At 36.3% G+C, this 14,706-nt stretch overlaps 1 protein-coding gene across 1 annotated transcript in view; it reads left to right on the top strand.

The window, feature by feature from the left end:
- The window catches only part of LOC131850984 (major facilitator superfamily domain-containing protein 8), a 34,094-nt gene extending 23,309 nt beyond the window's left edge, over positions 1 to 10,785 (top strand). Inside the window, exon 6 of the mRNA XM_059201405.1 lies at positions 10,150 to 10,785. Coding sequence (XP_059057388.1) covers positions 10,150 to 10,410 — 261 coding nt within the window. The 3' untranslated portion in view covers positions 10,411 to 10,785. The remainder of the gene's footprint in view (positions 1 to 10,149) is intronic.
- The last annotated feature ends 3,921 nt before the right edge of the window (positions 10,786 to 14,706 follow it).

Here is a 14,706-nt window from a genome sequence, read left to right as displayed (position 1 = left end):
GGCAAATACTCTCACTGTTGCGACTCAATATATATATCCAAACATTCTGTATGTACACAAATATTAACTTATTTCCAAAAACTTTTATTCATATTCATAACACTAATAGTAAATTTAAAGACAAGCTTGTTGCTCAAGTATTGTTTAGAAAATTCAACAGGTTTCTTGTACAATCAATAATACAATCAAGAGCCAACAACATTCATTTCTGGAGTTACCAAAAGCTTTTCTTTAGGTTAAAAGACAACTTCATAAATTATAAAACTGAACCATGTAAGAATAGTCTTACCTGTAATCTATCACTTTCTAACATGTCACATATTAATGTGGTGCTTATAAATTCCAACACTCACTTACTAAACATTGTCTCAAATGACAAATGTACATAGCTACAGGTACCTGCACAGGACCTTTAAGTACCTTTATTAATCAACAATGGCTGCTAAGGGCCATTCTAATGAATTTCAAGAGAAGCATCAAAGAAGTGAACCAATTGCTCAAACATATAATACATTCAATCTGAGCATACATATAATATATAATTCCAGCATAATATGACACCTTTGAGGAATTGGATATCATTTCTAGGTGCTTTTTCAACACATTAATAATCAATATCATATGATTATGATAACCTTGAGGATCCTAATAGATCTCAATTGGATTTTATACTAAATAATGATTAAATAAGGAACTATTAATAATAATAGTTTACAGTTATTCGGTTTTTTAACATTGGAGTTTACTACCAATTGTTAGCCATTGCTATATATATAAAATTCAAAACACAGCAAGAAATAAATATAATAATTGTACTATCAGAGTTAAGTACTATTTTCACTGAGAGCTTCACAGCTAATCATGAGATAGCATCTAAAATGTCTTTAATATCTAATATTATGAAATATAACATGTTATGTTGCTGGTATCAGTTTATGTCAACAATATACTGTGTCTATCTATATTAATATGCTTTATTAATTCATTAATAAACACATATCAAAGTATCAACCAATATAATATATATACATATGACAGTGTCTCAATTTGGGAATATAACCACCATCAAGACATATACCTGGACTATGCCTGTGATTGTCATTTATCTGAAATGGGATCATCAAACATATATGAGTACCTATGTAAAGAAATAATAACAATTCTTCAATTCAATTCACATAGAACAAACACACAAAACTGAACAGTAAGTTTGACTAATTTACTGTGAATTAGCAACAAACTCAGCAATACCATTACACTGTTTATATGTATAACATGGTATGTGTTCTCATGTTCAACCTGTATGTCAACATAGTTAATGTAACTGTTTCTAATCTGTTGATATCCTATCATACTCTATCATAGGCATTAATAACATAACAATAGTTACTCTGTATTTTAAACTAATTAGATAGCCATGTTGTTCTATACTTAATGTATTCATAATACTTCTTTCTTAGGTATATTGTATACCTCAATATCGTGCTACATGTCATGTCATTACTCTCGCAAGTTATCGTACATACTAAATCTATTTAATATGTAGAAAGCAATTCATCCAAAAGTTCAATAAAACAAGTGAGAAACTGCGTTTAATGGTATGCGTGTTATTAACGTAAATTCACTTACCACAACTTCTAGTCAGAATTACCTTACAGTCGAATTTGTAGGCGGGATTGGTACCGCTTCTGAACTTTTAAAATCACTAGTATCCTGACGACTTAGGCGTAATGCCGGTTAGTCAGGGAGAGAAACACCTCAATGCCTACAATATTCACAATTATCTATCTCTTATTTGTTTTTATAATAATATCAACACTTTCGCTCCAAAACTCCCGCTGCCTCCGTTCAATCGTCCGTCATCCACTTGTCAATGTCACATAGATTCCTTTGGCTCTGGCCTCTGACGTTCCGTTTCAGGTTACATGATTATTGACTTTACCATTTTTAATTAATGGTGCGTCACACGATAGTTAACATACATGAAAATTAGGTACGGCAGAAGGATTCTCATCAAGCATCCTACTATTATATTCATCAAGTACATCTTGAAACTTATTACGAACGTCATCGATGGTTATACATGAACTAAGAAACATACGTCTTTTTTCTTCCGATTCCGTAGCCGACTTCGACTTATCGTAAATACTTTGTATTCGTTGAAATAAAGCATTACGTTTAGCTTCTAACATAATAAGTTGACGACTAGGTGAAAAGGTAGGCGCATCTTTATCTTTACGTGACATATCTAATGATTTAACGCAATATAACTATAGGTAATTATACAGTGACCTGTCAATAGACAGCGTAAGCGGACAGTAACGAAAATAAAAATTATATGTAGGTATGTAGCGAGAACACGGTTAAGTGTTGCGTAGATTACTATATAAAATATAATGGAATGCGGGATATAGACATTTATATTTGTATATTATAGGTGTGCGGGATGTACAAGTATATTATGTATAATATAGTTATAGGATACAATTTTAAGACTATACTATAAATGCGGTGATATAAATATTTATTATCTAAAGAGATAATACAGAGGAATGCGGGATATCATATGGTATTCTATAGCGGTATATAATAAATATGTTTATAAATAATAAACTATTACACATATAGGTGCTTGGTTGCGGTATAATATAAAGAAATAACAAGGCAATCCTATATGGCTACGCGGGTATGTCTGAGAAACAAATAAGTAATATAAGACTAAATAAGCGGATTTTATATTATCAATTTTGAAAGCGGTTTCTTAATAATAATATTAAACGAAGGACCTTGCGAATAAATAGCAAAAGGGGTACGTTATTAAATGTAACTCAATTTAAAAATAGTATTCAGTAACAGAGGCTTCAAAATCCCTTTTTGTATAATTTTACATGTATTTTATTGGAAGCAGGCGTAGACATACCCCCGGCCTTGGAAGCTCCGACTTCCAACAATTGTACATTTAATATGTTAGTTAGTTATCTTCTGGCTGCAGTGGTAAAGGGCATATCTTAGAAAATGCTCTTCGTGTTACCCCAGCTGCTGTGTAGATATCTGCCACCCGGGAGACACCGTCAGCACCGGGATATACTTGTTTGATTCGTCCCAATCTCCATTTAAGAGGCGGTAAATTGTCGTCCTTTAAAATGACTAAAGCGTCCAGTTTAATGTCCTTCTGTTGCGTCTTCCACTTAGTCCGTTGTTGAAGTTCGGACACATATTCTCGGGACCAGCGCTGCCAGAATTGTTGACGTAGCTGCTCAATGTAATGGTAGCGAGATAGTCTTGAGGTAGAGACGTCCAGTAAACTCTCGACTGGCGGAGCAGTTAATGGTCGGCCAATAAGGAAATGGCCAGGCGTGAGAGGGTTTAAATCTGTAGGATTTGAGGATAACGGTGACATTGGACGGGAATTGAGCACGGATTCGACTTGTGTTAAAATTGTGCTAAGTTCCTCGTATGTTAACTTAGCATTACCCACAATACGTCTGAGATGATGTTTACATGATCTTACGCCGCTTTCCCAAAGACCTCCAAAGTGGGGGGAATAAGGGGGGATAAACTGAAACTGTATACCTTCATCTGCGGCAAATTCCAATAACTGTTTACCTTTATTAACAAAAAAGGAAGAAAATTCCTTTGCTGCTCCTACGAAATTTTTACCATTATCGGAATAAATACAATTAGGTTTACCTCGTCTACTAATAAAGCGTTTAAGAGTCAAAATATAATCTTCAGTAGATAGACTGGTGACAAGTTCTAGATGAACTGCCCGAGTAACAAAACAAACGAAAAGAGCTACATAACATTTTGTCAAACGAGCACCTCTGCCCTTTCGATTTAACATCATAATTGGCCCAGCATAATCAACACCCGTTCGTATAAAAGGAAATCCAGAATCCAATCGTTCGGACGGCAAGTTTCCCATAATTGGGGTTAAAGTTTTACCTTTCATTCGCGTACAAATAATACACTCACGCACTATTTTCCTAGTAAGATTTCTGGCACATAATAACCACCACTTTTCTCGAATGTGAGCCAAAAGAAGTTGTGGACCTGCATGTAATAAACGTTTATGATTATACCTAACCAATAACATTGAAAAATGGTGTTTGTTACACAAAAGTATAGGATGTTTCTTGTCATAATCGAAAGTAGTTGCGTTACCTAGTCTACCACCAACGCGTATTATGTTTTGAGCATCTAAGAATACATTCAAACCGGATATACGATTCATCTCCTTGCCGTTGGATTTAATTGGTAAATTACTTAACAATCGTTCGTATAATTCTGGAAACGATTGCATCTGGGCGAATTTAGCTAAAATGAGTTCCGACGCATTCAATTCGTCTACGGATAGACAATCAAGTTGATCAATTGACTTATCACTGCGGTGGATACGGTTACGTGTGTTGTTCAGAAAACGTAATACATATGCCCAAGTACGTCTTAACTTATTGAAAGATGAATAATTTTCAAATTGAACAAAAACTTCTGAACGAACACAAATAAAGTTAGATGCGTCTTGAGACCTTAACTCTGGTAAAACGTTTATGTAAGGTTTATCGTTACCGAAACTTTTTACATGATCCTGAATGTTGAAATGATGATTTCGTAGATAAGGCGGACCGGTCCACCACAGATCACAACTAGCCAACATGTCGAGATTTAGCCCTCTCGATAATAGGTCAGCTGGATTGTCTCCACTAGCAACATGGAACCAGATAGAGTCATTCGTAAATTCGTTTATTTCTGTGACCCGATTTTGTACGAACGGTTTCAGTAAATGCGGAGACATCTGGACCCAACTGATGACAATAGTAGAGTCGGTCCAGAAGAAGACCCGGTTGAAAGTTAGCCGTAAAGATTCGATCACCTTTTTGTAAAGTTTTGCACCTACTAGTGCGCCACAGAGCTCTAACCTTGGTATGGTAATCGACTTCAATGGTGCAACCTTGCTTTTTGCACACAATAATTTTACAGTGACATCCGAATTGTCACTGTAAGTGCGGATATAGGCACACGCTCCATACGCACTCTGTGACGCATCCGTGAAAACGTGCAGTTCCACATGCTGCGGATCATCTCCTATTACATGACGAGGAATTTTTAAATCGCTTAAATGATTAAATGTAGCTAGAAAATTGTTCCATGTTACGACTATTTCAGGTGACACCGGAGTATCCCAATCCAACTTACTAAGCCACAATTTTTGTAATAATATTTTTGATATAATAACGGCAGGGGACAATAATCCTAACGGATCATAGATTTGCGAAATGGTAGACAACATTACTCGTTTAGTCAATTTTGTCAACAATGTATAGTCTATTTTTGTCGCGTAGTATAATTCATCACTATCATTATGCCAACCAATACCTAAAGTTTTATTTTGCGTATGTTCCCCTACAAATAGGTTGTCTGGTGCACTACAATTGACGTCAGAGTTGAACGTCCATTTTCGTAGTAGAAAACGACCTGATTCTAAAATTTTTGACGTTTTCTCACAAATTTCCAAAAGGGATTGATAATTATCATGGCCCGTAATTAAATCGTCTACAAAGATATCCTCAGTGATGACGCGAGCGATCTCGTCATCCTTACATTCAAATGCTAACTGACGTATACACCGCATACTAAGGTACGGTGCTGATGCCGTTCCGTACGTTACAGTATTAAGTTGATATATTTTCAACGGATCAATTGGTTTGTCCCTCCAAAGAATGAGTTGCAGGGTCCGTTGATCAGACTGAATCATCACCTGTCTAAACATTTTTTCTACATCGGCACAAGCTACATATTTGTATTGACGAAAACGAATAAGAATAGAAAAGATATCGTTTTGGAGAGCTGGGCCGGGTAATTGTATATCGTTGAGTGATTTGTCTGATGAACTGGCAGCACTAGCATTGAATACGACTCGCAGTTTTGTAGTAGAGCTATTTTCTCTAAAAACACCGTGATGAGGTAAGAAGTAGTTAGGATAATCAACGCTATCTACGCGATTCATATGACCCAACGTTTCGTACTCACTCATAAATTGACAGTACATACGTTTATATTCTGGTGAACGTTCCAGTTTTCGTTCCAAAGAAAAAAACCTACTCCTAGCCAGTGTCAATGAATCACCCAAAGACTCGGGCGGTTCCTTCAGGGGTATACGGACAAAAAATCTACCGGCAGCATCACGTTTAGTCGTTTTACAAAATAATTCTTCGCACGTTTGTTCATCACGAGTTAGAGGAGTATTATGCGATGACTGTGGTACATTCTCAATCTCCCAAAATCGTTTGAGTTGGTCGTCTAAAGATTGTGTAAAATTGCATTGAACTTCATTTGGAGCAGAAACCAACCCTTTGGAGTATATCGGGCCAGATATCAACCAACCAAATTTAGAGTTCTGTAAAAATGGTCCGTTTACTAATCGAATTCTATTATCGTCCAATATTTCCCAGAAGAGATCCGCGCCTATCAATAATTCGATTTCAGAAGAGGAGTGAAATGCTGGATCTGCTAACTGTATATTATTGGGTATACGTATATGATCGGTGTCAATACTTGTCGTGGGCAAACTGGATGTTATGCGCTGCAGGACAAAACATTGAACCTTTTTTGTATAATCGCTTAATTTTGAACGTATAATTATATGACATGACTGATTACAGTGTGACACTGACTGTGCAACGCCTGAAATTCGAAGAGTGGACTGTATACAAGACGCATTAATTCGTTTCCTTAAATTATCTGATATGAAACTGTGTTGACTACCACTGTCCAGCAAAGCTCTTGCTGTATGAACTCGTTTAAAATCGTGATCTACTATTTCCACTAGCGCTGTGCACAATAATACCGTTTGTAATGAATTTTCGTTACTAATTCTATTCACAGCGTGATAGGAATCTATGGACATGGAGTGCAATGCAGTCGATGAGCCAGCATTGACACTGCCTTGTCCTGAAGGGATACCTGATTTAATAGACTGACTGACATTAGTGATGTTATTATGATGTTCTGTGGGTGTACATTCATTATGCATACTAACATCATTATTATTATTAGTTTTTAAATGGAGTAATGTATTGTGTTTGCGTGCACACGACTTACATGGTCCGAACAAGCACTCTGTATTTGAGTGTCCAGGTCGTAAACAATTATTACATAACTGCTTTTCACTAACTAACTTCATTCTGTCTTGGATAGACAAATTTAAAAATTGGAAACACGAATAAAGTTGATGATTACCATTACACAATGGACAAGATAAGCGTTTATTATGGTTGGAATTAGAGGATTTGCCTTTAAATGCAGTTGACACAAAGCTATGAACCGACTGAACATTATTTTTATGCTGTGTATTCTTATTTTCATTTATATTAACCATAGATCTGCTCTGTACCTTTGAGTGACTTGAAGATATCATATCTAACATGTCTGCTTTACCACGGAGGAATGACAACAGATCTTCTAATTTTAATTTCCTGGAAGAATCACAAAGCAGTGTCCCTTTATGCCTCTCCCAGTCGCGCTCTGTGGAAGTATCCAATTTTGTAACAATTAGATAAATTATTATGGTGTCCCATGAGTCTGTGGGCTCATCCAATGAATTTAATGCTCGCAGATTACGTAACACAGTGTCAATTAATTTCCTAATTTGTGTGTGTGATTCTTGTTTCAAAGGAGGAATTGAAAATAAAGATTTTAAATGATTATGTACCAGAAGTCTTGGATTATGATATCTGGACTGTAATAGATCCCATGCATGCTTATAATTATTAGATGTAAATTCTAAAGCGCTTATTACTTGCAATGCACTATTACTTAGTGAAGATTTTAAGTAATGGAACTTCTGGATGTCGTTTAGATCTGAACGCTCATGTATCATAGTGACATAGGAGTTTTTATACTCGAGCCAAGTATCAAATGACAATCCATCGAAGGATGGGAGCCTAATGTCTGGAAGTTTCACTTGAGCCCTAGAAATATGACTACTGTTTGATGTATTAGTATTGTCACCAGTCTCGCTACACTCTATTATGCCTTCTGAAGTAGCCATAATATCAAAATACAATAATTCAAATGATTCAACATATTCAGAATTGTTTACTACTTCTGACTCTGGACTTAGTAACTCTATTTGACTTTCAATATCATTAAAGTTTTTGTATAGATCCATAGCAGCTTTCATCCTAAAACGGATCTCTTTTATTTTATGTCCAGATGCACTACTAATTTGAAATGAGTCTAAGTACTTTCTAAACTGAGTCAATCTGCCTTTCAAGTTACCTCGTTGCTTTTTTAGATCTGTTAGTTCAATAGATAGTTTTCGTGTTGGAGAAACTGAAGGTACTGACAGTTTATCATCACCACCCATTCTGAAGGTCTGTGTAGGTATAACTATGATACTATACTTACAGATTAACTACGCAACGCGAGCAGTACACAACGTTTTAGAAAATGAATACGTGTCACGACAAACTGAAATCCAAAAATACAATATTTTAACACAAATCGTTTAGTAAGGATTAGGAAATAGGATTGAAGACCTGACCATTTAACTGATTCTTATGGATTCCTCTTGATTATATATGATTTTTACGAATTCCTCTTATTTGATAAGGTGCCGGTATTGGATTATTCCTGCACTATGGAGTCTTCGTATAAACGTGTTGGTATTTGCTTCACCATGAATCTTCGTATATTTGTAATTATTTAGTCGTATCCGGCTCGAAGGACCATATATTCAGTAACAGAGGCTTCAAAATCCCTTTTGTATAATTTTACATGTATTTTATTGGAAACAGTATGCGTAGTAATTTTACAGAGTAAGTTTTTGTTACAGATTAAATTTTGTTACAGATATGAACACAATGCAGAGTAGACATAAGTTTTTTTTTTTTTTTTTATGTTTCTGGAAGCAGGCGTAGACAAATAGCAAAATATCCGGTTCGCAACGGGCCAAAAAATGTTAAAGCGGTTCCCTAGGGATATGTATCCCGAGAGATATATTCCTTCGATAAGACTGTCGTCACAGATCACGGGCAAAGTAAGGAGTTACGAGCGTACCTGGCTTTCTGCTATGGCGTCTTGGTGCAGGAATCGATGATCGACGACGATGATGATCGATGAACTGATCACACACACAACACGCGCGGCGGAAATTAGTGTATATACACCTTGAATATTGCACACTATCTATATACACCTTGACAATTCAATAGTTTATTAAATCGTAGTGATTCAATTATTATAAAACGTAATTATGTGCGAGCGGCGTTTCTCAGACACGAGCGGGAAACGAAGAAGAAGCGCCATCTTTCTTTCCAGCGATGGCGCGGGCGTACTCGGCTCCTTTCGGCCCTAGATCGTGAGTATGTCTGTCCTTGTCTATTACACGAGATGTGCATTTAAACTAGTTGTGGCGCAAACAGTAACAAAAAGTCAGCTGAGTAAAGCAGAACGTAAATGTTAATGGCAAAATTTCGAATGAAAGTAAGTAAGCTTGGGCGAGGGGTGACGTAAGGTTTCAGAATAGAGATAAAAGGAATATTGAAGAAAAACTACATCAATTTTAGTGTCTAAGACTTCCACTAACTCCTCTCCCATCGATTCACCTTCCAATCCAACGGGGATCGAAATTACTACGGCTTGAGTCGAGCTTTGACCTTTGCCTGGCCCAGCAGGGGTTCGGTCTGAGACAGGGTCACTTTACTCTGAGAGCACCAGCTCTCAGACTAAAATCCTATCCGTCAGGCAGGAGTTAGCATTCAACCGCTCCATAAATTCTTTCGCGGGTTTAGGGTGCCATCTGCACTCTATCATTCGGCAAGCAGTAAAGGCCACCTGTTGCCAACAGTATTTTTTTATACTACGATGGTGACAGACAAGCATACGGCCCTTCTAATAGTAAACGGTTATCGTAGCCTATGTACGACTGCACCCGAGGTGTATATGCGCTTTACCGATCTTTAAGAACCTTTTTTAAAATCCTATGGTGAAGTCCTTGAGAAAATCTCGGCAGGTAGTTTATTCCACAATCTAAATGTAAGCAGAAGGATCCTCTGTAGTATTAGAAAAAACGTGTTTAAGACACTTTCTTGTGCTATGTGTGTTTGTGTGTTGACACTCGTTTTTGATGTGGTGTGGTGTGTGCAGGGCGTGTGGATGGGCGTGCTGACGGGCGCGGGGTGCGTGTCCCGCGCGCTGGGTCCCGTGTTCGTATCCGCGGTGTACGCGCGCCGCGGACCAGACGCCACCTTCGGGGCCACCGCCGCCCTCACCCTCGCCGCCCTGCTCGCGCTCAGGCTCGTGTACTCTCGCCTACAACCTCCCCCCGCCACCCCCGCCACCCCCGCCGCCCCCGCCGGCCAAGACCACGAGCTGCACGCCCTGCAGCCGGAGCAGCCGAGCCGGTAGCCGCACCGCCATGAACAGGTCGCATGGCCGCGCCATATCAATAGGAGTGTTATGATGGTGTCTGTATTAATCCAGGCGTCATTGTATTGAGTTCGCAACTAAGTGACTGCCGGTTTTAACATGAGAATGAACATTCAATTTGTTCTTTTATATATTTACTAGCTTTTGCCCACAACTTCGCTCGCGTTAATTTATCCTCTTAGGGATGGAATATTATCAAAATCCTTTCTTAGGGGATTCCGACGTCATATTAGCTTTATGCATGCAAAGTCTCAGTCCAATCGGTTTAAAACTGACAAAGTTTCATACAAACTTTCATCCCCTTGGAGGTAGATTTTGAAGCGGTTTTTTTAAGAGATAGAATGATTCTAGAGGACGGTTTATATATATATATATATATATAATACTTGTACACCCGTACGAAGTCGGTGCGAGTAGCTAGTATTTAAATAATTTAAACTGAAGTTTGAAGAATAAAAGATATATTTTATAAATACAGTACAGTAAATTAGTATCTGATAATATGTTTGACATCTATACATATAAATAAAATTGGAGTGTCTGTTTATAATATTCAAATAATCGTTTTACAACATACACCAAAATAATATTTTTTACAATTTTTGTCTGTCTGTCTGTCTTATGTGGTCCCATCAAAATAGGTCCACCTAGGTGGCCACTTTTTTGGCAAATATCTAATGTAATAAGGAGTAACTTAGGCTACTTTTATTTTAGAAAAATAATATAAATTCCACGCGGACGAAGTGGCGGGTGCAGCTAGTATTAAATAATCATTCATGAATATTGTATAACTGTTTGGAGACGCCCGGCCCGTATGAACTTATAACGCTCAATAGCAACAACTTACAAAATAATGTTCAAACAACGCGACAAGTGGACCACAGCGGCGCGGCGGCGGCGCGGTGGTGCAGTGTTTGGTTGTTTGTTAGTTGTTTTATATTAACAATTACAGGATTCTATAAAGACATATAGTTTAATAACATTATTAATTATATAAATTTTATTAACATTATATATGCTATGTATATTGGTACATACCAATATACATAGCAATATGTAAATATTTGTCTGTTAAGTATATTTGATAGTATTATTCGGGGTCTGATTATACCTATAGCCTAAGTATTGAGTCTTCTCAATTGAAACACATTCAATTTAACCATATTGTATAAGATGTGTCCGCAAGCCAGGAACAGATCAAGCTGACCAATTTCCGTCCAGTACAAAACTTCTAATTCCGCTAATAAAGTTGTGTTATGAAGCCTAGTGAAAGTCAGCTGCGTTTCCGAGGGTGGGTTGAGGCATAACGACTTCACGTAAAAAATCTTTCATTTCCTCCTGGTTCAAATTGATATCACGTTTTTTTTTCTTTTATTTTTTGTTACAGTTAAACTTATGTATTAAAGATAAAAATAGCCAGATGGCTGTAGCGTGCTGGATTAGGGGTGGAATTTATCAAAATCCTTTCTTAGGGGATGCCAAAGTCATTGTAGCTTTATGCATGCAAAGTCTCAGCTCGATCGGTTTAAAATTGACAAAGTTTCATACAAACTTTCATTCTCTATTTTATCCTCTTGAGGGTAGAATTAATCAAAATCCTTTCTTAGGGGATGCCTACGTCATAACATCTACCTGCATGCCAAATTTCAGCCCGATCCGTCTAGTGGTTTTGGCTGTGCGTTGATAGATCACTATGTCAGTCAGTCAGTCACTTTTCAGTTATATATATTTAGACAGAGAGAATATATTATAATAGTGATAATTTGGACTTTCATAAAACTTCAGAACACAACTTTCTTAGCCATCTCAGAAGTTTTCGACCGGGCGGAAATAATATACAAAATAAGCCTCTGACTCGAGGACTAATGACCAGCGATATTACTTCTGTTGTGCTCATAGTTTTGTGAGTTTTGTATATATTAACATAATACATGGCCTATGTCATTCAGGAACAATGTATTTTTAATCATAGTAAGAATTATCAAAGTATATATTTTATTTTTGAGTTTATCAATTACAAGTACACAAACTATCAACTTCTGATATAATAACTACATTTTATGTAAATAACATTAGTATAGATTAAGTTTTAGTTAATAAAAATATGTTTATAAACAAATAAATGGTTTAGGTAAATATGTCTTGTTCCCATAACATCGGGTAATAAGGAAGTAGGGTGGAAACAGATTTTCAGAGGCAGCTGGTATTTAATATCAATCAGCGATGTTATGGATTTGAAATTTCGGATACGGATATGTTTCGGATATAGGAATGATTATTATACCGGATACGGATACAGATGGGGATATGAAATTATTTCGGATCATCCGTTAGTTTCGGATAATTTCGGTTACAGGTGTTAATTTTTTAAGGAATTCCAAAAGTAAAATACAAATCATTACATAGTATAAAATAAAGTCGCTGTCGCTGTCTGTCCGTCCCTATGTACGCTTGAAACTTTAAAACTACGCAATGGATTTTGAAGCGGTGTCTTTTAATAGAAAGAGTGATTCAAAAGGAAGGTGTATATGTATAATACATGTACACCCGGGCGAAGTCAGGGCGAGTAGCTAGTAACTATTAAAATAGTTTTATTTATATGTGAACATTTGGTAGGAATTACAATCAGTTTCAATTAGGCTCCGCCCCTATCCGATATTATCCGAAACTTTTATTTCGGATTCGGTTACGGTTACGGATATTTTTTTATATCGGATATTCGATAGTTTCGGTTACGGTTACGGAGCTCCCTAACATCCCTGATATCAATCAACTTTGATTAAACTGCTTAAATCGATGGTTGTATCTCTGGCGCTGTGCACCCCAGGGTTTGCTGTCCAGCTAACATTCCTGAACAGTTAGTATGTAGTTATAATAATAAACAACGAATAGATGTGTTCAATTATCGTGTAGGTAAGATGTCAATGTGAACAATACAATGGTGATAATTATGTTATCAATTAGGATTGTATGTTATCTAATTATAATTTAATGATGTCTAATGCTACACTTAATTACTACATCATCGGTGTCTGGATTAGATGTAAGTAAATGTGTTTTAGATAGATAATAATAATCTCAGGACAATTCACACAGCGCCATCTAGACCCAAGTTAAGCTAGCTAAAGCTTGTGTTATGGGTAGTAGACAACTGACACATATACATAGATATTTTTTTTGTAAATAGATACATATTATACATAGAAAACACCCAGACCGATAGAAACAATCATACTCATGAATACAAATGTTTGTGCCGTGCGAGGAATCGAACCCGCGACCATCGGTCGTAAAGCGGTGTGCTAACCGCTATACCACCGAGGTCGTCATATAGATAGATAGATATATCGTTTATTTGTTTGTTACTAATCACACACAGCATGTTCATAAATATACACAATACAATACGACGTAAGATTTACAAGTTTCTGTTATTATGTGTGATCTGTTGCAACTAGCAATACAAAAAGGTCGAAGCTCAGCGTGGAACATTGTTCAGGGAACAACATTTTTCTGGTGCGAGTAGTATGTGTGTAGTAGGTAGGTGCAATTATAATGTGATAACACGTGATGCCACTAGCAACCATAAGACTGAATGTTATATATTTAGATATATCTATATAATATGTACGCAACGTTGAGGTCATATAAAATGTTATTATTACTTCATGTTTTGTTTCATTTTCAATAAACAATATTTTTGCTATATGTATCTTTATTAGTACTATTGATTTCAGGTAAATTACGGGCAATAAAACAGAGTTAAATATTAAAAACATTGTAATAAAGTATTTATTTATTTTTACAGATTTGAAATAAAATAAATTCTAATGTAACAAGTCGTTTTCTTTGTCGAACAACGTAAAAACAAATCATAATATCAATACACTATTTGGTAGAAATAAAGACATGAAACTAAAAATATCTATACTAGAGGACGCAGTCGCGGGCCCACATCGTGAGTTCGTTTTAGAAATTCATGTAGATCTCGCAAGAACTCGTCATTCTTGGTCTCCCGGATCGTAAATAGCTCGTGATCTCGCGGGATCTCGATTACGCGAAATCTGTGGCGCCCAAATTAACTTTTGGCGTAACTGTGACTTTTCTAAAATATATTTATTTTAACGTTTTTATTATATGAATATATTATTACAAAAAAATGTTAACAGGCACATGTCTATATACAATATTCATACTTATTCAAAATATTTACAATTGAGCCTATATTTACTTAAATCTATATTTAAGGAAAGTGACCAAATATGAGAATAACGA

This window comes from Achroia grisella, unplaced genomic scaffold (genome assembly GCF_030625045.1).
Source record: "Achroia grisella isolate CSIRO2021 unplaced genomic scaffold, CSIRO_AGI_Agris_v1 utg780, whole genome shotgun sequence".
In the NCBI taxonomy this organism is placed as follows: domain Eukaryota; kingdom Metazoa; phylum Arthropoda; class Insecta; order Lepidoptera; family Pyralidae; genus Achroia; species Achroia grisella.
This window is presented reverse-complemented; position numbering and strand designations above follow the sequence as displayed.